Here is a 27972-nt window from a genome sequence, read left to right on the forward strand (position 1 = left end):
CACACACACAAAACCCTGGTTCTTTGAAAATACCATAAAAATGGCAAATCACTCAAATTACTAATACAAAGAAGAAACAGGGACCATCACTACTCAGCCTACAAACATTAAAAGGTGAATGGGGAAATATACACAACTTCATTCCAACAAGTTTGACAGCACAAATGAGATGGCTCCCTTTCTTGAAAGACACTGCATTCCTTTCTAATTTCTACAGTGATATATTGCCACAAACATAGTGACTTCAAATAACACGATTTTATTATCTTATGGTTCTGGAAGTCAGAAGTGTAAAATGGGTTTTATCTGGCTAAACTAAAGGTATTGATAAGACTGTGCTCCTTCTGGAGGCTCTAGGGGAGAATGTTTCCTCTCTTTCCACCTGCACGCCTCGGCTTCTGGCTCCCAGCAGGTCTGGACTCAGCACTCTGTTCTCTCTAACTCTGACACCCCTGCCTCCCTCTTATAAAGACTCTTGTGATTACATTTGGTCCATCCAGATAATCCAGGGTAAATTTCCCATTTTGAGATCTTTAAGTATGTATTTAAAATCCCTTTGCCATGTAAAGTAGCACATTTGCAGGTTTTGAAGATGAAGAAATGAGCAACTTTGAGAGGTGATTTTGTCTGTCAGATACCAAAATGTATAGACAAGTAGAAAAGCCCTGTGTTGATTAAAGAACTTGACTTTTTAGTTAAAAATCTTCCTGCAAAGAAACTTGATCTTGATTCTTCATACCAAAACTATGAATTAATCTACCAAAACCATGAATTAATCTGAAATGATCTATAAACCTAAACATAAGAACAAACACTATAAAACTTCCAGAAGAAAACATAAGACTACATGTTTATAACCTTGGGACAGGCAAATAATTTTTGATAAGACATGAGAAGCATCAACTGTAGAAGCAAAATCAGTAAGCTTTTCATCAAAATAAAAACCTTTGCTCTTTGGATTATGTTAAGAAGTGAAAAGGCAAGCCTCTCACTGAGAGAAAATATCAAAGCCCATACATCTAACAAAGATTGATTTCCAGAATTTGTAAAGAATTCTTACAACTCAATGATAAGAAGACAATTCAATAGGAACAGTGGCTAAGGAAAATGTACAAATGGCCATTAAACACATGAGAAGATGCTTAACAACACTAATTATCGGAAAAACACTTATTAAAACTATGCTGATATGTTAATGCTACTATTCATCCACTCAGATCGATTAAATATAAAAGGGGTGGAAATATCACATGCCAAGCAAGAAAGTGAAACACGTGAGTCTCTCACCCATTGCTGGTGAAAATAAAAAGCCATACAACATCTTTGAAAAACATTTTGTCAGTTTCTTATTAAGTTAAATACATATTTTCATATCATCCAGCAGTTTCAATTCTAGATTTTGACTCCTGAACTATATGTAACATAGGAAACCTATGTCCACACAAAAACTTGACCATTAATGTAGCAGCTTCATTCAAACTAAGGAGAACCTGGCCACAACCACAATGTCCCCCAGCAGGTGAGCAGATAAACAAATCATGGCATTTCTATATGTTGTGACTACTACTCAGAAATAAAGAAAGCAAACCAGCAATCCCTATAACAGAATGGATGAACCTCAAAAGCAATATGCTGAGCAAAAAAGACACAAAAAAGTACATACTGTATGATCTCCATTCACATGAAATTCTACAACTTATATTAACATATACAACGTCAATTAACATCTGTTGACAAAATGCAGATCAGGCTGAGGATGAGAGGAATTGACTGCAAAGGGGCAGAGGGTTACTTTTTTGCAATGATGGAAATTTTCATTGTAGTGGGTGTACGAATTTGTCAAAATTCATTCAACTGTGCTCTCAAAACAGGTTCATGTTATTGCTTGTAAATTATTAGTCAGTAAGTTGATTTTTTAAAATAAAAGAAAAGATAAAGAGTGAGAACACTTGGATCCCATTCCTAGTGATTCTAATACAGCAGGAGTGATAGAGGGCCAAGAAACCTACATTTTAAACAAGCCCTGGGGATAATTATGCTTCAGGTTTTTCCACTTATAGTATTGATCTCTATAAACACCCAACTCTTGGACAGCAGATCAAGAAGGTCATCAAAGAAAATTCAGAAGAAAAATATTTGAGCTTTTCCATGCCCTCTTCTGCCTCCCAACCTCCATTATTTAGCTGAACACTGGTCACTATGAAAGTATCCTCTTGGGTGCTCTGTTCCCCCAAGTGTTGGCTCTACTGTGAATAAGCTCCCTTCATTCATTCTTTGCCAAAAAAAAAAAAAAAAAAGTGTACTGGGAAGATAAATGGGGGCAGGGGCAAAATTAAAACACTTTACAAGTGTGGAGAAAACAATTTATTCACAGAGCACAAATTCCTCTCCATCTCAAGTCTGGCACGTGAGCTCACTGGTGCCCAGCCCACTGGACATGTGATATCCACAAATATGCCTAGACGGGAGCCTCATGGCCCACCTGCCTGAAGAGTGGAATAGCACAGCAGCAACCATGCCAAGCCCTGCCTCCTTCCTATCACACTCCCTTTTTAACAGAAAGGGTCATTTCCCTGCCAAAGTAGATTAAACCATAGTGCCCTATTTCCATTTTTCAGTCTTTTCCTGCTGCCTGATATATCTTCCCCATTTCTGGCCTCCTGTGTCACTGTTGAAATCCTTCTCAAGCTTCATGGCCCAACTTGAGTAACATCTCCCTCAGGTCTCATCAGATCACCAAACAAATGAAACCTCTCGCTCCCTGAACTCTTCTGGCACTTGGTTCGAAGAGCTCTTCCAGAATCCTAACTTGTATTTTACTTATTCATATGTATGTCATATCCACTTTACTAGAATAGAGTCAACTCTATTATAGAAAGTATTATTTATTATCTATGCTATGTGTAGCTTATATACATCCCAGCACACTACTTTGCACTTAGTGGGTATTTTACATATAATTATTGTAGAAATGGATGATTCAGTCCATGCTGACTCACATCTCTGAGCTTCTTCTCAAGCTGCCCTTCTTTTCTAGGAAACCCTTTTCACCTCGGGGGTCACTTCCTCTAAGAACCCTTCTTTGGCTCTTGGCTCCTGCTGCAGTCTGAACATACCTCCATCTCATCATACCACCACCCCATATATCAAAATTATTTATTATCCATGTCACCCAATTATTCATAAGCTTCAAGAAACCAGCGATTCCATCCTACCCAACTTTATCTTACCACCATCTAGCCCAGTGTTTGGTAATAGGATGCATTTCATAAATGTTTGTCAAATAGAGTGGTCTATTCAGAAGTTTGTGGATGCATAAGCCTGTGCCACAGCGGGACTGGTTTATTTAGTTTGCATTCCCTTAGAGAACCCCAAAACTCTCCTGAGATCTCATTCCCAGAGAAAACCCAGCATGAACAGCCTTCCTGCCTTGAATTTCCTCAAGACTGAAGGAAGGAGCAGGCCCAGACGTTCTCCAGGGTCCCTCACAGGCCCACGATCCTGGATCCTTGTGTACCCGGATTCCCCAGCAGCACAGACTGTTGCACAAAACGGTTAAGTGTGGCCAAAGTGTGACTTTCTCCTTGGAAAGTCTTTAAGATGGATCTCCAGCCTCCAGAATGCAGGGACTTTGGAGAAGGCGTCTGTGACCCTTTAGAGTCCCTGCCTCCTCCTTTGCTCCCACTTTCCCTTTCCCCGCGTCCTCTTCTGCTAGCCTCTCCCTCTTCTTACCCTCTTTCTTACCGGATTCTCTTCTCCTGTGGGTCTCACCGCACTTTCCCAGGACCGCTGTTTCCCTTCCTCCCGCTTTTCCTTCCTCACCCAGATTTGTCGTTTATCCCGCTCTCCACCCGCCTCCTCCCCGCGCCCCGCCTCTCTCTCTCTAGCCTCCCTCCTCGCCTCTCTGCCCGGCAGGAAGCGGAGCCTCCTTACTAAGCCTGGAGGAGGCGGGGAGGTGGGCCCCGGCGCTGCGGTTCCGCCCTCAGTGCGTGTGCGATGTCTGTGTGGTGGTGACGCGGCGCCGGCGGCGGGGAGGGCGGCGGGGCCCGCGGGAGAGGGAGGCGAGCCGACTGCTGGGGCTGCTCGGCTCCTGCGCGCCCTCGCGCTCCCCGCCGCCCGCCCAGGCGCAGGCAGAGCGCAGGCGGCGGCGGGCGGCATGGAGAGCCTGCTGGAGAACCCGGTGCGTGCCGTGCTCTACCTCAAGGAGCTCACCGCCATCGTGCAAAACCAGCAGAGCCTCATCCACACCCAGCGCCAGCGCATCGACGAGCTGGAGCGGCGGCTGGACGAGCTAAGCGCCGAGAACCGCAGCCTGTGGGAGCATCAGCAGCTGCTGCAAGCCCAGCCTCCGCCCGGGCTCGTTCCCCCGTCGTCAGCCCCGCTGCCCGCTTCCCAGGCCACCGCTCCCACCGCTGCCGGCGGGGCCCAGGAATCTCTCCAGGACCACGGACAGCTCTCCCCCGCCGCGCCACAGCCAGCACCCGAGCAGCCGCCGCTTCAGCACCACGGACAGCTCCTGGCGCAGCCCCAGCCGGGCCCCAGCGGTAGGGCTCATGCACCCCAGTCGCCCCACCAGCACCCAGTGACACTCGGGGCCGTCGCCGACAAGGAGAAAGAGCGTTCCCCGAGTTGCTGCGCTGCCGGAGCCCTCCTTCAGCACAAATCCCCCGCCGCCCTCAGCAAGGGCGTCCTGAGCAGGAGACCTGAGTGAGTGAGGAAGAGGAGGGGGGAGGCTGTGGTGGAAGGAAGGGCGCGAGGAGGAGACAAGGGGCAAATAGAGTGCGTGTAGGAGTCTGAAGGGCCCGGGTAATGTGAAGGGAAGGAGTGAGAAGATGCTTAAGGGTAGAAGTGAGTCAAGGAGACCTGAGGGAAAGCAGGGAAGAGTATCGGTGTTTCAGAAGGTTTGGGGGAATGTTGGAGCAAAAAGATCATTACTGGAGAAAAAAGAGGAAGAACTGGGTCTTAAATGATTGGGGTTATTGGGAACTTGCAGGGTTTAAAGGAGAACAGATTGGGAGGAAGTTGGGATGAAGATTATACTGGAGAAAAAAGTAACATTGAAGGATTTTTTAAGTTAGAAAAAATTTGGAAGGGAGTTTGGATAGTAAAATTATTTGAATGAAGAGTGAGATCTGACAAAGACAGAGGCTTGGCAAACAGGCATGTTAAGAGCTTCGAAAGGGCTGGAGTCCAGGAAGAGTAGGATTGGGGTAGAGGTGAACTCAGGAAGCAGAGGATAAAGCTGAAAAAATGGGAGAGATGTGAGAAGGCAGGGGAGTTGCAAACAGAAGATAAAGGGTGAGAGAAAGAGAAGTGAGCTGTGTGTTTAACTGATGCAGTGGGAGTTAAAGCCAGGAGTGGCTCATTTGGGGAAGCTCACTCTGCTTGGACCTGAGTGGGCACATTTCTTATGACTCTGCAGAGCCGAAGGGGTGCAAAGAAGCCACCCATACAACCAGCAGAGGACTCAGTAATAGCTCGAGGAATCAGTGCAGTTATGGATTTTCCTCGGACTCAAGGAGGACATCTGTGCAGGGTGGTGGGCCATCGTGGAAAGGGAACAATCACGAGGGGGACAGTTGGGAAATGGAGTTGGTATTTGGATGTAATGCCTGCTGCACCTCTCTCTGTTTATGACTCCAAGCCTTATTTCCCCTTGGTTATTGGATGACAACTGGAATGTTATGTTGGTCTTGGGAGAAATGTTAACCTCCCCAGGATCTAGGATCTCAGTTCTTTTTTCACTCGAGAGGTCCATGAACTAGGAATATGGGAGGGAGAGATGAAAGGGGGCTGGCACATTCCCTCTGTCTTGGAAAGGCTGTGGCCACGTCAGCTTCCTTTCCTAATTAGATGGGTAATGGGAGAACTGAATGCAATCAGTACCTGGGCAGCACCTGGCCCTTGACAATGGTGAGGGGAGGGAGGAAGAGGGGAGAAGGGAGCCAAGAATCTCATCTCCATTCAGGCTCAAGTGTGCTTTAAATCTAAGGGATGCTTGTGGAGATTTGCCTTGTTCTTTAACAACTCATTTTCTTCTTTCATCTGCTGTATGCAGTGGAGAAGTTGGGTCAGGGTGCATTAGCTCACGGGGCAGGTTGGACCAGAATCGTAGGACCTTCGGGGTGAAGATCTAGGATGATGATCTGGCTTGGCAGAACTAAAGCATTTAAGCCCAAGAAGATGCAGTTTTCCCTCCATAGTCCATGTTCCCTTTCCTCAGTTTCACAGTTCTCCTTCCTCATCTGGCATAAAAAGAAGAAAGTCAGTTTTCCCTCAATGCCCAAGGATCAGCAAAAGGTGCCATGCTTCCAAGATACATGGAATCTTTTCCTCAGATAGGAAGAAAGACCCATTTCAGTCCATTTCCCTGGGGGCTGCTGATAACCATGATCCTTCACCTGCCTCCTCTGCTCATGGCTTCTGGTGTCTCTCTTTTCTCCCGCTGCACCCCACTTTCTTTGCATCTCTTCCGGGGACTATATAGACTAGAAGAATCGATGAAAGATCATTTTTCCTGGGCAAATACTGCTATGGCCTAGAGAGCCCACACCTTTCCACCAGATACTCCTGCTGGGAATCCAGGGATTTAGGAATCACCTGGATTTCCTATGCAGCCTCACATGTCAGTGCCAGAGAGAAACCATGATGTCCTCATCTTTCCTTCTCACCTGTCCTGCATTTGTTTCCCAAGAGAGCAGAACAAAAATAAGAAATAATTAGGATGGAAGGGACTGGAAGTTGTTGGGAATCATTCACTAAGAAAGTTGTTCCAGGCACCAAAAGCAACTCCTTACTTTCTCCAGATCCTCCAGTTCTGCTCCCTGCTCTGCAACCCTGGATACCCAGAGACTTAGAGCCCAGAGATTTGCTCACTTCATCTCCTCCCTGCAAGTCTCTTCCCTTGGCTGTGACATCATTGCCATCGTAGCTGGCTGCATAACCTTCTAGATCACCCATTTCTTTCCCCACAGTTTTCCCCAATTTCAGCCCCAGTGTCCCCACAGAACGTCAGGAAGGAATCATGATTGCTGACTCCATGTTTGGCCACACGCTGCTTTCTGCCCATGGCCCCCGTTGTGCATGTGAGTTCTCCTCTGCCTCTCTATGGTGCAGGGCTAGATGGAGCCAGCAGGCAGGGAGAGATCTGCAGGCATACAGTGGTGCGAGGAGAAGCAGAGCAGAACCAGCACCCCTCTGCCTGGTCTTTCTCCTGGGGAGCCCCCTCCTGCATCAGTTTTCTATTTGGCCTGCTGAAGTAGGAGGAAGAGATAGCACTGAGGGTCTTCTGATCACACTTCTGCTGTGAATCATTTCTCATTTTTCCTCTGGCCTCATTATACTGAGAGCACAGCTACAGTGAGGTGGGCTGGAGGGTGGTGAAGGTTTCCAGGGGCCAGGCACTGGGTTAGATGCATTCTTTTACCACACACTTTGTCTCTTATCCCTAGGATTCCTCTTTCTCTTCAATTCCAGGAGAGGCGGAAGCCCTGGGGAACCTGGGACTGGGAAATAATGAATCATTTCACTGTCATCGGATCTACATTAATATGCAGGCTGCCCTCTGAGCTGAAAGAGGGAGACACAGAGGTGGTGGCCTTGGAGGGCAGGCCGAAGGAAGCAACAATATGGGGGTGACTGAATGCAGAGATATCGTGGAAGAAAAACACTCAGGGGTTAAAATTCTTTCTTTGCATGCTCTCTGACTCTCGCTGAGCTCTGGCCCCCACTGGCTTAATGGAAGCAGCGCACATAGCTTCCTCTCCTTTATTTTTTCAATCAAGGCTCACAGCATCTACAGAACTGATTATTATCTTCCTCCTGGCTGGAGCCAGAACTTCAACTTGACTTGGCAAAGTCCCTTGCCATAGAAGCACATGACCCTATCTGAAGCTGCTGGCTTCAGTGTGACCACAGTTTCTCTGTTGAAATACATCTGCCCACCCACCCAGAGTCTGTGAATGACAGGGCTTGCCCATGTCTCCAAGTTCACCAGCAGATGATTGCTGGCGGCTAGGTTCTTTCATTATAATTCAAATTCAGCTCCTACTCCAAGCTCCCCACCTCAGCATAGCTATGAAGTCTGAATGGCTCAGAAGGTCTTATCCTCTCCTGTCTTTCTTTCCCTTTTGTCTTCCTTTAACATGCTTCCTCCTCCTCACTACTTTCTTTCCTTCGCTTCCCATCCCCTTTCCTACCCTTCAAATGCTTTCTCTCTCATCTTTTCTTCTTTCTAGCCTTCTGGCTACATAGGGAAGTCTCTTTCCTCTCTACCCTCATCCTTTAAGCATGAAGTAAATCCTGAGTCATCTTGTGAGCTCCCTGGTCTCACACTACCTGAAGGCTGGGGATGGATAGAAGAATGCCTTACGTGCTTCTTAGCCTGAGTTATCTAAGATGCTGATTGGAGCAAGTACCTCTGCTCCTATCAGGTCAGAGTTTTCTGCTTGAAGTTGGAAGCACGTGACTGGCCCATCCTGGAAGCTATTAAAAGAGTGTGAAAGTCTATCAGCCAGTCAACTACTTGTATCAAGTGTCCAGGCCATTCAAAACCCTGCACTGTGTGTCGTAGGAAGATTGGAAAGAAGCAAATGGTCCTCGTTGTACTTACACGAGACCATGCCTAGAAACATCTAAATAAGTGTAAGCATATTGTGACTGCCTAGAGCTGCCATCTATCAGAACAGTACAGGGTAAAAATCCTGTTTTTACCTGTTTTTACAGCATGCAAATCCTGTTCAGAGCCAGAGAGACAGTTTTCTTGGTTGAAGTCAAGGCTTTATGTCAGGATAATCAGAGCCAAGGATAGCTGGAAAGGGAACAAAGCCCAGACGATTCACTCCATGGAGATATCTGTATTGCCCGTGGATCTCATCCTATCCTCTGATGTGAGTGCTCTACTCTAACCCCCTCCCACTAGGATCAGCGCCATCAGTAGGGCAAGAAGAGCCTCAGCACACAGGCCCCCATCTACCTTGTGCCCAGGAGGCCTGGTTGCCGAGGAAGCATCATATGGCCAATGCTCACAGTCTGTCTGTCCTCTTTTGATTCCCCTGTCTCCAGCACAGAAAGAACTTCCAGCTGACAAGCTGGACAACGGGACCAGAATGAAGGCTCACTGAGAGGAGGGGGCAAGTGTCCTTGTGTGCATACCTGGAAGTTGGCATAGAGTGAGCGCTTGCAAGGACCAGCTGCCCCCCACCTTCCCAAGTGCCTAGACTGCTGCTCTTCCCTCCCTTTCATTCAAAAAGGAGCAAAACTGAAAAGAAATCATCATCCCCTGGTTCCTGGGAAACCCTGATTGCCTCCCTCCTCTTCGCCAGCCCCTGTGCTATGTTCCATTCCACTTCCTCTGCCCTGCCTCACTGCCCCACCTTCCCCAGACCTACATAATTCACAGCACAGGGCCTCACAAAGGCACCCTGGCATGCTTTCCTGCTGTCCCCAAACCAAGCAACAGGATCATCAGCCAATATCTGCTGACTTGGCCAATATCTGTGTAGCCTGAGCTGCAAAAGTTACTTGGGCATAAAGGCAGATGGGGTCAGGGTTGCATGGAGAGGGAATTGAAAGGTGATTTGAAAGGTGATTTGAAAAGGAGTAGTAGGAGCTGGGATAAAGGGGTGAGCCTATAGTCTGGAAGGAGACCCAACTTCTTAATTTACATACCATGTCAAGATTTTTGGATCAAGTGCCCTTGTTGGGGGGCCTGCATTTTTTTTTCATTGGGGCCCAAACATACTGTCAGTGGCCCTGGAAACAGGGAAGCAGCAGCTTAGCAAGGAGTTTCTCAGTAAGAAGTCCTGAGGACACTCACTGCACCTGGCTGATTCCCAAACATGAGGCCACCTGGCAGGGTTTCCGAGGCTTGGGCCACTGCAGCAACTTCCTTCTGCGCAAAGTGTGGGTGCCCACGTAAACTGCAAAGGGTTTCTTGTTTCCACAAAGGAAAGGGGGGGGGCATCATCATTTCAGGAAATGAGGGCATTACCAAAAAGAAAGGGAATCAGGAGTAAGGAAAGGGAGAAGTTAGATTTTCCATGCTGAAAAGAACTTCAGGAAACCATGGAATCACACAATGCCCAAGATCCAGGTGTTTAGGAACATGAGCTCAGGGCAGGCGCACTGGGTAGGAGCCCTGTTTTGTCACCTGCTGGCCGTGAGACTTACATTCATTATTTAATTTTTTTTAGCTTCTGTTTTTGTTTTTTTTTTTTCACTTTCAAAGAGCTAGTCAGTAAAATGAGGAATAATATCTATTTTATTGGGTTATCATAAAGTTTAAAAATATTTGCTTAGCACTGTTTTGGGGGAACATGGTAAGCGCACATACATTGGAGTACTTCTACAGGTAAAGAAACCAGGCCCCAGAAAATGTTAAAAGGCTCATCCTACATCAAGTGACAGTGAAAGACTAGACTCCAGGTTTAAGATTCCTTCTACTCTGCCAGGCAGGTGTTTCTTCATGTGCCCTTTTCTCATTTACCCTTCTACCTCTGGACACTGTGCACCCAAGACATTCCAGGTACATGAATGTTAAGCTTACCTTAAAAAGCAGCCAAGTAGGACAGATCCACTAACTCTTAATGCTTTGCAATGACAGCTCACACTTCAGGGCTGGGAAATGCTTCTTTAAGTGCAACTCAAATCTCTTCTATTGTGTTTTGAGGTTACTTGCACTTCTCTTAAGGACCTTAATCAAGGAGATCTGCATTATCACCCAGTGCCCCAGGCAGAGAAGGATGAGCATCCCCATTTCCTAAATAGGGAAACTATAGTCTCGTCTCAGAAGAGGCATACTGACTTGTCATGGACAAAGACGAGGGTGGTTCTGAGGTCAGAAAGACAAGGCCTGGTGTGCTATTGTGGCTCATTTGGGTAGTGGTGGAAGGGAGTTTAGGGGGAGGACTCTGCTTTCTCTGCTCAGGCCTAGAAGGTAAATGAGTTTCTTCTCTTAAAGACTTTCCTTAGATGAGATGCCTTCCAAGAGAAAAACAAAAGAAATGAATAAAAAAAATATGGTGGGCTTCTCAAATTCTCTCCTAAGGCAGTTGTGGCTATGAGGCCACCATAAGCAAAGATTGCTGGTGTGTGTGTGTGTGTGTGTGTTAAGGCACAGGATAGGGTAGGGATGGGGAATAGGCTGTTTTGCTGTTGCTCTTTGTTGGGAATAGCTGAGCTGGAATGGTTATGTAACTGTGAGATCAAAGTACGTGCTGAGAGGTACCTTTCCTTCCCAGCAGGCAGGCTGCTATGGACAGAGGGTATTCAGGTGGCCTGTCCAAGACCCTGGCCAGAGAAGGACCCTGTTCTCTCTCTCTCTCTCTCTTTTTTTAGTCCTTTTACGGTTATTGGCATTTATTTTATGTTGCATTTATTCCGTGCCATAAGTTTTTGTTTCTTCAGTTTCTTCTGGGATATCTTTTTCTTCTGTGCTACCTCTTCTTCTGGTTTGGGAACAATCTGTTCCTTTTCAGTAAGGATCATCTCAATGTGGCAGGGGGAGCTCATGTATGGGTTAACGCAACCGTGAGCTCTGTAAGTTCAGCAACGCATCTTGGGTGCTTTGTTTACTTGGATATGCTCAATGACCAGAGAATCTACATCTAAACCCTTAAGTTCAGCATTACTCTCTGCATTTTTAAACATATGCAGCAAAAATTCAGCACTTTTTAGGGCCACGACCCTGTGTCCAGCCCCACTGTTTGTCCTGGGCACACCTACCAACTCCACCATTGTAACGTCAGGATGGTACCCATTGTTTCTTTAAGGTGACATCCTTCAGATACTTGGTGGCTTTTTGTATGTGCATACCCTTGATGGCCTGGGCAGTTTCACGTGTGTTCTTAAAGTGAACACAAAGATTTGAGCCTCTTGACTTGTATGACTTTGTGGGGTTTTCTGCGTCAAGTGAATAGCAAACCATTTTCACAGATCACCTCAGGCCACTTAGGGGAAAAGGAAGAGTGGTAGCTTTTGGGAGAATCAGACCCTGTTCTCCATGTTGGCATCAGGCTATTCTCTCTCTATAGCCAGAGCTATAGAGTCTAGAGGGCTTTAGAAGCTGAACGAGAATTTCCCAGCCCCTCTAGGAACTTAAACAAATGTCAGAACTGGAAGGATCGTTTAAGGTCACTTGGTCCAAACTTCCCATTTGGCAAATAAGAAAGCTGAGGCCTGAGAGGGAAATAACTGGGGCATGCAAACTAGTTAATGACAGAACTAGGGTTAGAGTTTGGATTCTCTTAACTCTGCATCCAGTACTCTTGACATTACATGGTAATGGACTGAAAGAGCTAGTCAAGACTGCTCCATGGGTTTGCAGAGTCAAACTTACAGCCAGTTACCGGGGTTGATGGGGGAAGCTAAGGAGGTCCCTCTGCCTTCTGAGTATCTCTCCTATGGCAACAGCCCCAGAATCGGAGGTTACTTTGGTACTTCAAAGTTATGCTCCTTGTTAAAATGCAAATTCTAGGACAGGAAAAATCAACACATTTAGCTTCACCCATCTTTTATACTTTGGCATGAAGTGTAAATTCATGCAATTTCTGAGAGCAGGGCTTGGTGAGAGAGGAGGATACCATGGTAGCTCTGGGTAAGTGAAGGCCAGGGCAGGAGGCTTGCACAGAGCTGAAAGGCTCAAGAGGGAGACTGTGAGAGTCCAAACAGATCTTTACCTCTACTAAATTCTGCAGGGAGTTGGAATTGCCCCGCTTGGCCCTGGTGAGGAAAGGGTTGGGATACTGGGCACTCCCACACCGAATTGTGGCACAGTAATAATTTGGGCAGTAGAAGGGTTACTTTCTACTTCCTGTGTGAAAGTCATAAGGCAAGAAGTGAGAAAACATAATGGTGCGTGATAAGTTCATTTGCTCCTTTCTAGGATCTTAAAATAATATTTTTGGATGGCAGAATGCCCCATGACTCTGCTGGGGCAGATTGGGAAGATGTGGGCAGGAGGGGCTGGCAGACAGCAGAGGCTGGTTTGGCAGGAGCCTGGGAGGATGGGTTGATAGCCAAGCTCAACACCTAGGAGGTACTTGGTGAATGCAGGTTGAATAACTAAATGCTTCCTCTTCAGGCCCCAGGCAGGCTCACGGATTGTTCTGTGGAAGGGACAGTGTGGTGTCAGGGCTGAGGGAGAGCTCTGCAGAAGGAAGATTCTGCTTGGGCCCTACAGTGCACTGTCCCAAAGCTCAGCACTGGAGGGAAGCTGGATTCTGAGGTTCAGTTCTCCAGGCTAGCAGGGGTGGGAGGAGCGGGGTGCTGCCTCTCCCAGCTAATGGACCCACCAGTCAACCCGAGAAGCTGCATTCAAAAACAAAGCGTGAGCGAGGCCTTGGAGTGAGAGTTTCACCTCAGCACTTAGCTCCCCTCTCTCTCTTTCTCTCACATACACACACAGCCTTGTTAGTAAGCAGAATTAGACATGGGCAAGGGGCCTGTGAGGATAGGAGGGAAAGGTGGCCTGAACTGTGACCCTGTCTCTGAAGGAAGAGAGGAGAGAGGTGGATTCTGGGGTCATAGTTTGGCCTGGGAGACACAACAGGACCTAGTGCCCAGCTTCCCGGCCTCTTACCCCTATCTCTCAGCCAGGCAGCACCAGCTGTGTTCGGGGAAGTGGCAGCACCCCAACGGGAGGGCGAATGGGTTGTGTGCATGGTGCAGGGGTTCATGGGGCTGAGCGGGCACGGCTCCACATGGGTGCTTGTGTGTCACTGTCTTGGGCAGGGGAAGATGACTGACAACCCACACTAGAGCAAAGTGTGTGAAGTTCTCATGGCGCAGCCCAGGGCAGTTTTGTCTTACTAACCCCCCAGTGACACCTGGCCTGGCCACATGGTCACGGGGCAGGGGTTCCTTTTCCTATCTCTTTATGATGTAGTTCCCCTCTTTGGCCAGCTCCTCCTGGGGTGAGTCCGCAGTGCCTCCATCCTTCCACCGACGCCCCTCTGTCTTGAGCATGCAGGACACCAAGTCTCTGAGAAGTGCATTTCTGGGGAGAAGCCTGCCGGAAGCAGGGCAGGTGCAGGCGCTGTGGATCTGTGACTTTCTGTTGAGAGATAGTGTTTGGAAGCTCAGGTTCAGGGCAGGTGACACACAGAAAGGGGCAGCGTGATTTTCACCACAGCTACCTTGGCCTAGCTGTGTCCAGGGCCTGGTGCCAGTGACCTCTGCTCAGGCTGGCATCCACCTGCCTCCTATGGAGAATGCACTCCTCCAGGCAGAGAGGCAAGGAAAGTCCACAATTATTTCCTTGATGAATGATTCCAATTACCACAATTTTCATTCAATGCATTGATTCAACACAATGATTATTTAAAAACAAGAGCAGCAACAAAAACTCTGCGAAGCTGTTGGGAATTTCTTGCTTGGGCTGGGCTTCATGTCTCCCGTGCCATAGCTTGGTCTGTGGGAACAGACATCCTGGAAGCTTGCAGACTGACTCACACAGCATCTCTGGCAGGCTCCATACTGCTGAAGGAAGGGAGAGCCCACTAGGCAAGGGGTTTCCAGAGGCAAGCAGAGGACTGCTTGGGCTGACCAGGGGGAGGACTATCTTTTCAAGTGGCTGGACTATGAGCTGGAAGGGGAACCCCTGAGTCCTGACGGCAGCAGCCTCCCTCACACCCCCAGGGATAAGCGTAGCGCGAACCCCTCCTCTCCTCTGGGCTCTCCGTTTCCCGTCCTGCTCAGTGGGGACAGTAGTTCTTTGCCCTTTTCCTGCCCTCTCTGCCTCAGGTCACCACAGTCTGGCAAAACAGCGCTGTCAGGGGGTTGCGGCATCAGGGAGCACCAGACGGAGCTTACATGTGAAAAAAAACAACTTCGAAATGCCAGAGCCTTAGCAGGAAGCTCCCTGGGGGACTGAGGGAGACTGAATTCACCTTCCTTTGAAGAACAGAAGGCCGCAGACTCCTGTGGGCCCTGGGGAGGGATGAGGTGACTTCTTCAGGGGTATCGAGCTCTCAGTACCCCAGAAATGTCCACTGGACTCCCTCTGGCCATTTATGTCTAAAACTCAGAGCAGCAGGAGAAGGGGGCTCGGGCTCCAGCTCCTTTTTCCCTCCCCAGCCTGAGCGACCCTCCAGGTCCTCCTGCCCACTGGCCCACACCCTGCGCAAACCCAGGGAAGCCCTTCCCGCTTTGGCCGCGCTTCCTGGGGCTCCGGGGGCGGGAGGCGGAGGAGACAAGATTTCGTGCGTGGGCGGGCGGGCTGCTGCACCCCACGGACGCAACCGCCGCCCGCCGCCCCGGGGATGCTCAGTCACGCGCCCGGGAAGCACAGCCCCCGCATCATCCCAGCCGCGGGCCGCGCCTGTGCGCCCTGGCCACCCCCGCGCCCACGTCTGACTCTCGGCGCGAGGCTCCCCCCTTCCGCCCTCCCCCAGCAGCTGCCGGGCACGACCACCCACCCATGGCGTCTGGGAGCGCCTCGGACCCGAGGGGGAGGGGCGGGGGCTTCTATGCTGCTGCTGCTGCTGCTGCTGCTGTCACCTCGCCTGCTAGGGCCCTGGGTGCTCCCCCGGACCTTGGGCGGATGCTGGATGCCTTCCATTTCCCCGGCGTCCATGGTCCCAGCTGGCGCTGAAGTGAGCGTATTCCCTTTGGAGAAGAAGGGGATGTTAAGGCGCTGCTAGGAGGGTTGGGAATCAGGGTGGTGTCACCGAGTTCCAGCTAGACAGAGCATCTCGGCAAAAATATCCCAGCCCTATCCTAGCCTGCCCTTATTTATGTTGGTATTTTGTAGAGTCACAATCTTAGAGTTCCAAAGGCTATAGGTCCTCAGGCCCAGTCCATGGTGGAGTGTAGCCAGTGCAGGGCACTGCGTTTGAAGCTAGACTCCTTATCTCATAACTCTGATTTTGAGCAGCGATGGCCTCAGTTTTCTCATCTGTAAAATGGGAACATGAACAGTCCCAACCTTACTGGCTTGCTGTGAAAGTTCACAGGTCATGCCAAGAAAATGCCAAGCAAGCTGGGTGCCTGACAGCAGTAAGGTCTCACAGTGTGGGAGTTGCTGTTATTCTGGGGACCCTTCCAGTGGTAAGACCTGGGCCAGAAAGTGTTCTGAAGGTAGAGAGCTCTTAACCTACCATCTCTACTCTTCTAGAGAGCTCTGAATAGGATGACTCCTTCCTATTTTGATTTGCCAGCCCCTCAAATGGTTGAAGGCAGCCACCCTGCCCTTGCTTTGTCTTCCTCCACCCCACCATATGTCTTCGTCGAGATTCACAACCTTAATCCTCACACTTCCTAGTCCACGTGACTTTGTGGGTGGCTCTGCCTGACCTCAGTCACTGCTCTCCCAGGACACAGGAGCCAGAAGTGAGCTCTGAAGCCCCAGGGTGTGACCAGCTTGGGCACAGGGAGGCCTCCCCCACTCGCCGCCCCAGCCGCAGGTAGGTCCTGGGCCTTGCTACCTTTAGATGGCACCTGGGAAACCTCCGGCTTACTCAGCCCAGGTGGGACCCATCACACATAAGGTCTGCTAAAGCCCTAGGGCTCTTGCACTTGAAGGACTCTGGCTTCTGGCCACCTGTATTTGTTGTCCAGGTAGCTTTTAACACCCCAAATGCCTGGCCTTTTCACACAGCCCTTTTGGGTTTTCACTTTTGTCAATTGGTTGTGTTCTTTTTTAAACTTTATTCTTTTTGAATAGACTACACATTGACATAGTCAAGATTTACAAGATGCAAGAGTTTACAATGAAAAGCATTTACCATCCCTGTTTGCTAACAACCCCCCACAGCACATGCACAACCTTTCAGCAAGCATTATTAGCAATTTCTCCTGTGTCTTTCCAGGGATATTCTATGTACGTTCAAACAATAACATGTGTGTCTATATTTTTACACAAATAACAGTATATTATATGCTATTGGGCATCTTGATTTCCCCCCAATAATATACATCAATGATCCTTCTATATTCATTGATGGAAGAGCTGCCTCATTTTCTTAATAACCACAAGTATTCTGCTGTACAAACAGCTGTGAATCTAGGTCCCCTCTTCCCATCTGCTGAGTTTTGCATGGCAAGTTCTAGGTGGCCTGCCTTTGCAATGATTTAGGGTGGGCTTTTTTGAGGGCTAAGGGGTGGGTGTGAGGCAGACATTGTTGAGGGGCTCCTTTTGAACTTGCTCCTCCAGCTGCTGACCTGCTGAGGCAGCCTCCTACCAACACTGGTTAATTGCAGTAGAAGTAAGATTCAGTAAGTGTTTCTACTTGGCCTGTAATCACTCTAGCTTGGCTCACTTTTGTTCACTGGGGCACCCTTTGTTGTTAGCAGTCATCAAGGTTGGAGGAGCTTCCCAGAGTTGTAATCTGGTTCAAAATGAGTTGAAGGTGAATCCTGAAAACCCACCAACTTCCTGAACTGATCTGAGAAATAAATTGACCTTCTTGTAGCCCCTCCCCTTGCTATCCACCCCAGGCTTAGCACACCCCAGTCCTTGCTAAGAATGAAAGGAAGTCTTTATTCCTATAGTTTAGAAAAAATGTAAAAGGTGACAGAATGGGAGTAATTATACAAAGTGAGTATACAGAAGTCTTTGTTGAGTTTTGCTATAAACAGAAGTAAAGAAATGGGGTGCTTGCTGGAGGGGGAGTGGATTGTTCTATAGGATGAGAACCATCACAGTGTGTTTGTTTCAGCAGTATGAGCTGAATACATGGGTAGAACCTCTGCCATAGAGAAGGCCCTATCCTAAGCCCTGTAGGGAAATTGAGAGAGACTATATCATTCCTAGAGGAAAGCAAAAATTTAATGAAAGCTAATATTTACTATGCACTTGCTATGAGCTAGCTAGGCACTGTATTCAGTGTTTTATACACACTTTCTCTCAATATGTTCCAACACAAGGTGTTGTGTCCAGCAGTTGAGCTAGACATCTATATGTCTTCCAAGCAACATGAGACTGCTTGTCCATAATCAAATCCATTGTGGTTCTGGCATTCGGTACTCCCAGCCTCTCCTCTTCACTGCCTCCCTGCAGATGACTGCAGTAACACGCGTCCCAATTTCCAAGAGACGTGTTCTCAAATCTCATTTGCCCCCTTGGAGACTGTCATTCGGGAGGGTTAGAGGAAGGAAGACAGCAAGTGTGCTTTAAATGAAGCTCTCAAGGGCTTCTGGTGCATCTCCCTGCTTGAAAACCATTAGAATAGATCAGCCTGGGCACACTTACTCATTAACACGTGCACACACGCATTCACTCTGGTGCTGTACGTAATTAGGCTGGCTGGAGTTGGGGAAAAATTAATGTATGGCGGGCAGTGCTGTAGAAGAGAAAGTGAAAAAGGAAGAGAGCGTTATGTGTCATTGTCATTTAGGAATGGGGACTTCTGCTTAGGTTCTTCAAGGGCAGGAGTCACAGGAAAATACTCATGTGACAAGGATATGTGGAGCTCTGCTGTAAGCACTGGGGGTTCACTGTGAACAAATCAGACCAAGACCCTGCCACTGTGGAGCTCATGTTCAAGAGGAGATGACAGATATTAAATGAGTTAATTCATCCGTGCACTATAAACCATGAGGACTAGAAGGAACTAAGGAAGTAGCTGGAAAGAAGATAGTTCTCACAGGGAAGACCCCACCTAAGAGAAACCACTGAAGCAGACAGATTAAATAGGAGTGAAATAAAACAGACCCAGAAGGAGACCTGCAGGAAAGACGTTGAGTATATAGGCCCTGGCTGGAAGGAAGGCATGAGTCCAAAGGACAGAAGGGAAAGGGGGCCCAAGGGAGCAAGAGAGAGAGGGAGAGAGACTGGGAGGAGGCTGGGGCTGGACTGGGCTTTCTGCAGGAATTGGAGGGGTGAGAGATTGCCAAGACATGAGCAGTGGACGAGGGGAGCCACAGGTTCAAAGAGCAGATGAGGGAGAGCAGCTCAGCAGAGAGAGCCAGGGAGTGCAATTGACAGCCGCTTGATAGTCACGTGTTCATTCAGCCTTTCTTTCAACATCCATGGACTTATTTTCTGCTGTGTGCTAGGCATTTGTGTACGTTTATGATCTCATTTATCCACACAATCCTGATGTGGAAGTATTACTATCTCTACTTCATAGAGGTGGTAACTGAGGCTCAGGGAGGTTAAGGTGGCCCATCCAAAGTCATACAGCTAAATGTCTCCAGGATTTACATGCAAGCTTTAGCCTCTTACACCCTAACATAGCTATCCCTACTCTAGGAGTTCCCTGTGGCGTGGGAAGTGCTTCCTCCAGGCAAAGCTTAATCTGGTACACGGATCAAAGTTTAGGGACAAAAAGGCTGATGGCACCATGCCCAAATGACAGCTGTTCATGTTGATGCAGTTCTGAACTTGGCTCTTGGCCCATTCATCTCTGTCATGCCTAGCAGGACTGGGCTTGAGCACTGGGTGAATACCACCTACATGTAGCCATGAGGTGGATGGTTTGCAAGTCTCCCCGGACATCACATCCCTATAATGCCTACCTGGCTAGGAGGCCTCACGTAGGGGACAAAACATCCTTGGTCTCAGCTCTCTGTGTATGCATGTTCAAATGCACATGTGTGCGCACTCAAGGTTGTTTGTGAAAATATGTGTATATATGGGTATATATGTATTTCCACATTCAGGAGTATGCATGGACTTGGGGAGTTTATATAGAGTGAGAGACTGGGAGTCTATTTAGAACCTATGTGCTGTGTTATGAGAGTTCCGAATGTGTGCAAGAAGTGAGGTATGCATGTTAGGGTATGCATGCATGTAGGTGTGAGTGCACCAAGGGGCACGGGTGTATGTGTGTATGAACCTTTGCACACCCAAGCGTGTTGAGTGCTAGAGCTTAGCTGATTCACCAGAAGCAGGCAGGGGTTCCTGTGGGCATGCAAATTGGGAACCCTTGCAGAGTGGGTGCTAGGAGGTCAGTTGAAGCTGTGGGATTGGCCTTGGCTGGGTGAGGTTTTATGCTTCTGTCTAACTAACTTCAAGGGTCTATGTCCTGGAGGGAAAGTTCTAGCTCTTCCATTCACAGCTCAGAGGCTTCCTCCCCTGCGGATGCCTGGGCTGGAGGAGTGCAGTGAGAGTGGGCAAAAGAGGCAGTGTGGAGCAGGGCAAGTCACAGTGTGGGTCCTCAGCGGGTCATCAGACCTCTCTCAGCTTTAGCTTCCTCATCAGTCAAATGTCATTAGTAATAGCAATAACACCATTAACAATAATTATCATCGTAGTGTTAACACAGGACTGGTCTTGGGGCATTCAAAAGTGTTTGAATCAGAAATACTGCAGAAACACAGTGCTTGCTACTGATCGGAACTTGTCCTCACCACTCCTAGAGAAACAGTGGGGGTCCACGGTTGACCTAGGGGGTTAGGAAGGCAACATAGGAGTATTCTCTGGCATCATGAGGCAGGATTTGGGGCAGGCAGAGTAGCTTCTGAGGCTGGCAGGGCCCAGGTGCCCTTGATCCCTCCTCCCAAGGCAGCAGCCAGGCACACGTCTGCCAGGTGATAAAGAGCTCCCAGTGAGGGAAGCTGGCAAGATGCAGCCATAGCCCAGCTCTGTAATTCATGCTGTGCTGCCCAGTGCTGTTGCTGGGAGCCCTCACAGCTCCTACAAAGTCAGCTGGAGTTCAGACAGCTGGGTCTGGAGCTAGGCTCTGGGGTTGCTGCATGTGCCCGGCTGCTGGGCAGGAGTCAGAGACAGTAGCACTGAACCAGGACTGAGAAGAGCCCTCACCATTCTGGGGCTGCCTGGGTGGTGAGTGGGGGAAGAGGATCTCCCAGCACACTCAAGTTACCTCCAAGTTTCCTGTTCAGAATTGAGGCAGGTTGGTGCCCAGTCTGAGCAATATTGAAGCAAGTATCTGAGTCTCTCTGAGCCTCCTCATCTGTAATATCAGGGCTAAATGGAGATGAAGTATGGACGATATCTGTGCACGGCCTTGGGCATGTGATGGTTGATAATGGGGAGTGGGTCTGCGTCTCTGTGGCACGTGCTCATGCTGTTGCTCCCGTGTGTGCGTGTTTCAGGTATGTGCACGCTTCATTCCCCATTTCTCTCCAGCATCTGCAGGAATTGGGACTTATTCACACAGTCAACAGATGGTATCTACTGTAAGCCATGTGCCAGGCCATGTCCTGTACTGGATGTGGAGATAAATTGGTCCCAGACAGGGCTTTCGAAACCTCCTGGTCTAGGGAGTCATGACGTGTGTGTAAACATCAGCAATTCAGTGTGGGGGAAAACTGACATCGCATCCTGCTGGTGTCTCAGGGGAGTTACTGAGAGGTGACTACTTTCAGCCTAGGCTGGGCAGAGGCCAACAGGCACATGAGCAAACCAGGGAGACTTTTTGAGAGAAATGTCTTTGACACGAGGCCCTGAAGGGTAGGCGGAATCTGCATACTGAGATAGAGGAGCCTGGAGTCTCTTGCTGAGGCTTCCCTCACCTGTATTCTGTTCCCTATTTGTAGTATGAGGCCATGGATACAGGACCTGCTGTCCCCACAGCCTTTCTGTGAGGTTCTGTGTGCAGCAGTCTCAGGGGTGAGGGGAGAAGTGATGGGTCTGGGACCAGGGTGGGCATACTAACTGGGCCAGCCAGGGATCTGAGCACTTTAGATCACAATAAAGTATTAAGTTATTAGTATTCTATCTTACATAAAAGGAAACTGATGCTCAGCCAGGCCAGGCTATTAACTAGAAAGTAACAAAGATGGATTGTGAACTCTAGACTGCCTGTGCCCATATCACTGCATGGCCAAGTACCAACATTTTCTTCGGTGCCTACTCCATACTAGGTTTTGTACTAAGCATGACATTGGTTATTATGTTTGACTGTCTCAACACTCTGATGAGGTCATTTCTTTTATCACCTCTCCTTTGCAGTTGAGGAGACAGAGGCTAAGAAGTTCAGATAATCTGCCAATGATTCCACAGTCATCCCAGTGGGAAGGCAAGGCCTAAATGTAGGTCTTCCCAAATCTAAAGCCTGTCGCTTTCCCTGGAATCATGCTCTCTCCTGTAGGTAGAGAAAGGGGTCGCATTGAAATTCCTTCCCCCAGAGTATCTGTGGGTCCCTTGCAGCTCTGAGCAGGTGTGCTCCTAGGACAGAGCCAAACACCCACCACGTGCCATGACAGCTCATAACAAACTCTCCCAAAACTTAGTGTCTTCAAACTACCCCAAGATGCAAAATCAGTAAGCACCTGTTTTGCTCAGAAATCTGCAGTTTGGGCAGGGATTATTAGGGACAGTTCCTTTCTGCTCTACATTGCATCAGCTAGAGAGGCGTGGCCATCAAATGGCTGGCAAGTTGGTGCTGGTGCTTGGTTCCTTTCCACATGAGCCTCTCCATGGATTCATTCCTCTCAGCATGGTGGCTAATTTCCTCTTATTACCATGCAAAAACAGGAAGAGGAAAACCAAGATAGACCACTCCTCTGGAAGTCAAGGGAGGAGAGTGCTCCAAGACGGTGATTGTAGCTAACAAATACAACAGAAAAGTCAATTAGGAACTGAGAAGTTCCCCTTGGATTTGGCAACAAGGAGATCACTGGGGAAAGTTCTGCTAGAGTTCTGGGGGAAGAACTTGGATAACAGCAAGTTGGCAGGAGATCAAAGTAAAAAGAAACTCACACAAACAGACAACTTTTCTGGAAGACTGGCTGCAGAAGGAAAGAGAGTTGTAACCAGGGGGGAAGTGTTGTAGGGAAAAATCATGGTTTTAGGATAAGAGAGTTGAACATGTTTGTCTGCTGAAGAGAAAGAGCCTCTGAAAATGACAACATTGAAGAACAGCAGGCGAGGAGGAGAAGGTGAACCCCTCTTCCTTGAGATCAATGGTGTCAGAAGTGGGACACAGTAATAAAAGCTGCTGTTTATTAAGCTTTACATAGTTTAACTCATTTTATCATCCTACAACCCTTTAAAGAAGTTCTGTTACCAAGCTCATTTTACTGATGGGGAAAGTGAGGCAAAGTTTGTACAGAGGAGTTAGGTATGATTACTCAGAAAGGCTTCTTACCAGCAGCCAGGACAGGGGTCTAAGGAGGACACTTGCAGGCACAGGGACAAGAGTGGATGAGGCAGAGCTGGCTTTAGTAGTTGCAGTAGTAGAGCATTGCAGTAGGGTAGTAGCTTGCTTTCTCAACTTTTTTTTAAGGGAAACTTCCTTTTTCAAAATTAAACCTATTGGGCACCCCTAACCTGTGAAACTGACCAGATCAGAGCTTTGTTAGCTGAAGAGGAAGGTTCTGTGGTCTGCCTTCCCCACTCTCCTCCTGACCTTAGCATGGTCCCTGGAACAGCTGGTGGATGCTTGGTTCTCTGGAGCATAGGAGAAAGACACAAGGGTATGGAGAAACCAAATTCACAGCCTTTGTATGAACATCTGAAGAACCTGCAGTGCATTTTCAGGAAAAATCTCACTGAAAAAAAAAAAGAGGCAGCCTGCTCTTTCTCTAGGACTTTGTCATCCTTCTTTTCCTTGATGGCAGAGGTGTGGACTAGTAGACTTTCAAAGCTTCCTCAAGGAAAGTGAGCAGAGAATCAAAGAGAAGCAGGGTCTGGCCAGTGGGAGGTCCACATAGAGCTTTCAGCCTCTGGCAGGCTTGAAGCAGAGCACTGACCCTGGTTGGCTAACCTGGGCCTGGATATGAATAGCTCAACGTTCCCTGTAGCCTTCGCCCCTGGCTACTAGGGCAGCTGTAATCACTTGCCTTGTTAATATCTTCCCAGAGCTTTTTGCAGAAGACTGTGCAATGGCAGATTGCACCAGCAAGCAGGAAGATCTGCCCCTCCCTCCACAGCCTGAGGCCTGGAGGGGCTGAGGGGAAGAGGGAGTCAGGACAGCATCCTGGTGAGGCCTGTTTGCAACAGAGCTATGATTGCTGACTTCCTTAGTGGCACTGATTAATAATGCCAATAATAGACTTTTGTGTGTGTCGGTGCTGGGTTTATTATGTTTCTTCAGAGGTAGTTTCACATTCAGAGCCTCACAGAATCCCCACAATTCAGTGAGATAAGCAGGGCAAGTACAGGGCCCTCCCTCACCATGACCTGACCCATGCCACAGTGAGCAGTGGAGTGGGCCAGGTCTCCATCTGAGCTCAGAGCAGTTGCTACCCCACTGCCCATGAACTCTCAGCCCTTAGGCCCAGGGCCCAAGCTCCCCTAATTGAACACCCCCACCCCCATTTTCTCATTGTCCCAGTTTCTGGCCCCCTATACTCCTTTGGCTCTGTGATGAGCCATCTGGTCTCTGAAAACATAATCTAGCAGTTGAAAGGAAGGAAAATACAGTGTTTTTTTCCTGCCGCTTGGAAGGGGGTTAATAATTAGGTGATGAGGGAGCAATGGTAGAGGGAAGAATTTAGCAAAGAAATTATTAAAGCCTCTTGATAAAGTAGCAAGAAGTGAGAAGGGAGAGAAAAAGATTTTAGTCTTTTTCTTTTTAAAAATCAGTTGTATTAGGGAACAATTTCATATGATAAAATGCACCTAATTTAAGGGTACTCTTTGATGAGCTTTGAGAAATGTCATTGTATAACCACCATCTCAGTTAAGATGTAGAATATTTCCATTCAACAGATGACCTTGCAGTTCACCTTGCAGTTAACCCCTTCCTTCCCACATTGCTGAAATGTGTTCTCTATCACTATATTTTTGCCTTTTTTAGAATGACACAAATAAAATATGCAGTGTGGAGACTTTTGTGTCTAGCTTCCTTCATTTAATATAATGTTTTGAAATCTATCCATATTGGTTCAAGTATCAATCAGCTTGTTCCTTTTTATTGCTGAATAGTATTCCATTGTATGGATATACTACCATCTCTTTATCCATTTACAAGTTAATGGATATTTACTTTGTTGCCAGGTAGGGTTTTTTCCTGATAGGAATAGTTTTGTGTCAGTATGTGTTTTTATTTGTTTTGAGTAAATACCTAGGAATGTAATTGCAGGGGCATATGGTAAATGTATGTTTAACTTGATAAGAAAGTGCCAGACTGTTTCCCAAAGGATTGCACCATTTCAAATTACTATTAGAAGTATGTGAGAGTTCCAGGTGCTCCACATCATTCTCAACACTTTGTATTGTCAGACTTACATTGTAGCCATTCTAGTGGGTGTATGATAGTATCTCATTATGGTTTTAATTTGCATTTCCCTGAGAACTAATGATGTTTAATATCCTCTCACATGCCTGTATATCATTAGTATATTTTCTTTGGTGAAGTTTGTTCTAATTTTTTGTACACTTTCCCCATCAGGTCTTTTTCTTATTGGGTTGTAAGAATTCTTCATTTTTCTTAAGTATCTTTTGAAGAGAGAAGTTGCTGTGTTTGGTTTTTTCTTCATTTTGATGAAGTTCAATTTAGCAATTTTTTCTTTTATAGCTTATGCTTTTTGGTCCTATCTGACAAATATTTGCTTGCCCTAAAGTCACAGATTATCTCCTGTGTTTTATTTAAGAAGTGTTATAGTTTTAGAGCATGGATTGAAGTCCATTTTTTTGCAGAAGGATTTCTAATTGTCTTAGCAGTGTTAAGCATATTATCATTCCCTTCTGAATTATCTTAGTACTTTTACCAAGAATCAATTGATAATGTATGTATGGGTCTATTTCTAGCCTCTCTTTTTGTTCAATCAATCTGTTTGTCTATTCTTATGCCAGCGCCACACTGTCTTAATTATGGTAGCTTTATTTTAGCCTTGAAAGCACACAAAATAAGTCTTAAACTTGTTCTTGTTTTTCAAAGTTGTTTTGGCTATTCATCCTCCCTCACTCCCACAGGAATAGGAGAGACTTCCGAGAAAAAGAGGGTATCTTTTCTTCCTATTGATCATGTTTAGATAGAAAAGCCTTCCTGAAGGAGGTGAGAAAATTAAAAGAAAGTGGAAAAAAAGAAATCTAGTTTTTAGGCTCCATGGGCACTAGTGATGGTGGTGCTCAGATGGGTGGGTCTGGGGGAGGTGACTGGGAGCAGTTTTATGATTTCTCCCTTTTCCTGGAGCTCAAGGAAACCCCCTTGGAGAGGATCCCTGGCTATTTCCTTCCAAAGGCTGAAGGTCAACCTGCTGTCTTCAGAAAGTAAAGTTGCCTCCTGCCTTGTTCTGCATTCTCTTGGGGGAGCCCCTGCTGCAGGCTTTGCCTGCTCCTTCCATGCCAGCACTGCACCTTCCGCCACTTCTTCTAACCCACTCAACTGTTTGATGGCTCTGAAATGGTCTCCTGAGTCTCAAACCAAATATAGATATGGGAAGTTGGGGTGCGTGGCTGCCCATGATTCTGCTGCAAGCCTGGCCATGGCTTTGGCTCTTGTAGCTCCTGGCTACACTTGACGTTTTCTTCCCTTCCACCCAGCCAGCCATCAGCTCTCTTCTGGTCTGGCAGCATCAATGGCTCAGCTTCCTGGTTCTGTAAGAATCAGGGTCCTTTTCTGGCTGAGCCTTGGCTTCCCCTCTTCCTCCAGGTCAGCCTTCAACACCCATCTTGCTTGGGTGATGCCTTGGAGCTCTCTGGCCAAGGATCAGCCTCCTGCTCCGAGCCCTTCCCACCCCAGCCTCACAGTGCGGCACCCAGCATATGCCAGTGCTCTCCTGCTGGGCCTGCAGACTGCCCTGTCTGTGGGTTTCACCACATCCACACACAATCCAGTTACCCCATCAATTCCTATCAATTTGGAGACTTGGTTAGCCCTAAAGCCAGAGAGGACTGAATTCTCCTTCAAGCCATTGGCCTTGAAATTAAGAGTGCAAAAAGGAATCTTTGGGCCTGGACACCACAAGCTTTCCTCATTTGCAAATCTAAGAACTAAGGACTAAAAATGGGTTGCTTCCCTTTCTCAGAGGAGTCCCTTCTGTTGCTAGTCTCCCTGCACCTTAGAACTCCTAGGGCCACAGCCATGGTCTGTGAACCCCATATACTACAGTCTGCACTTGTGTGACATGGAGGCTCCAAGAAAGCCCCTCCTAGGTTAATGCAGAAGGGTGGACTGGGGGTTATGTGAGTCTAAGGCCTGCTTACATTCCTGAGGCACCCTGAAGGGCCTCCTACCTCCCCCAGACAAAGTGCAGTGACTGCACTCAGCCCTGTGGGGAGCTTCCTCATCTCTACTTCCCCAGGAGCGGTTGGGCTGGGCTCCCAACCTCTCTGCTTAAAGTTCCAGTGTCTTAAGGATTCACCCAACCTGTTGGGACCCTGTCCCATTCTGTATCAGGTTTCAGTTTTCCCCACAGTGAAATGGGGACGCAGAGTTTTACTCATCACCACCTGCCCATATGTGATGAATCAGTACAGAGAATTGTGCACCTTGCACGTCGAGTGTTGAGGCCCCCAGGGAGCGGGCTCTGAGAGCAGCCAGTTCTTGCTAAAATAAGGGGACATTTTTTACCTCTTCATGCTCACAAATGCAGCACTTGTTGACTTCACGGATGCAGGAAGCATCACTCAGGGAAGGAAATTCTTGCTTTCTTTCTGCCATTTGGACTGGTGAAATGAAAAGGCTGAGTAAGGAAAGTGGGTGAAGAAAGGCACTTTTGTGTGGCCTTTACCTCTGTGATGCGCCTTTTCTTTTGCTATTGTATTTGCTCCCCTAAAAGCCCTGCCAGGCACCCGAGCTGCTGTGTAATAGTTTCACTGGGGAGGAAATAGAGGCTTTGAAACTTGAGGGACTTGAATGCACACACACAGGTTGTGATTCATTTGTGAGAACTGGTGCACCTGGCACGGCCCCCCAAAAGCTCAGTGGGGTGGGGCACTGCAAGACCTCAGGCCAGGCCTCCTGAGGAGGAAAGCCTTATTCTGGGTTCTGTGGACAGAGGTAGGTTGTGCCCACCACCCCTTTCTCACTTGTGGACAGACTGAGGTGGGACACCCTAGCAACAGCCTCCGGTTGGTGCCACCAAAGACCCTGTCCTCTCCTTCCTGTCCTCTGCTTGACTTCCCAACCTCTGGTGCCTACGGGTCATCGGCTGTGGTGGCTGTACTCCAGGAAGGAT

At 47.9% G+C, this 27972-nt stretch overlaps 1 protein-coding gene across 9 annotated transcripts in view; it reads left to right on the plus strand.

The window, feature by feature from the left end:
• Window positions 1-4058: 4058 nt before the first annotated feature.
• The window catches only part of IQSEC3 (IQ motif and Sec7 domain ArfGEF 3), a 103307-nt gene continuing 79393 nt past the window's right edge, over window positions 4059-27972 (plus strand). For 8 of the 9 annotated variants that reach the window (XM_053557454.1, XM_053557455.1, XM_053557458.1 and 5 more), the window contains exon 1: window positions 4059-4707. In XM_053557454.1, the coding sequence (XP_053413429.1) occupies window positions 4157-4707 (551 nt within the window). In that variant the 5' untranslated portion in view covers window positions 4059-4156. The remainder of the gene's footprint in view (window positions 4708-27972) is intronic. The other variant, XM_053557463.1, reaches the window with a different exon arrangement.

The sequence above is a fragment of the Nycticebus coucang genome, chromosome 12, assembly GCF_027406575.1.
Source record: "Nycticebus coucang isolate mNycCou1 chromosome 12, mNycCou1.pri, whole genome shotgun sequence".
In the NCBI taxonomy this organism is placed as follows: Eukaryota; Metazoa; Chordata; class Mammalia; order Primates; family Lorisidae; genus Nycticebus; species Nycticebus coucang.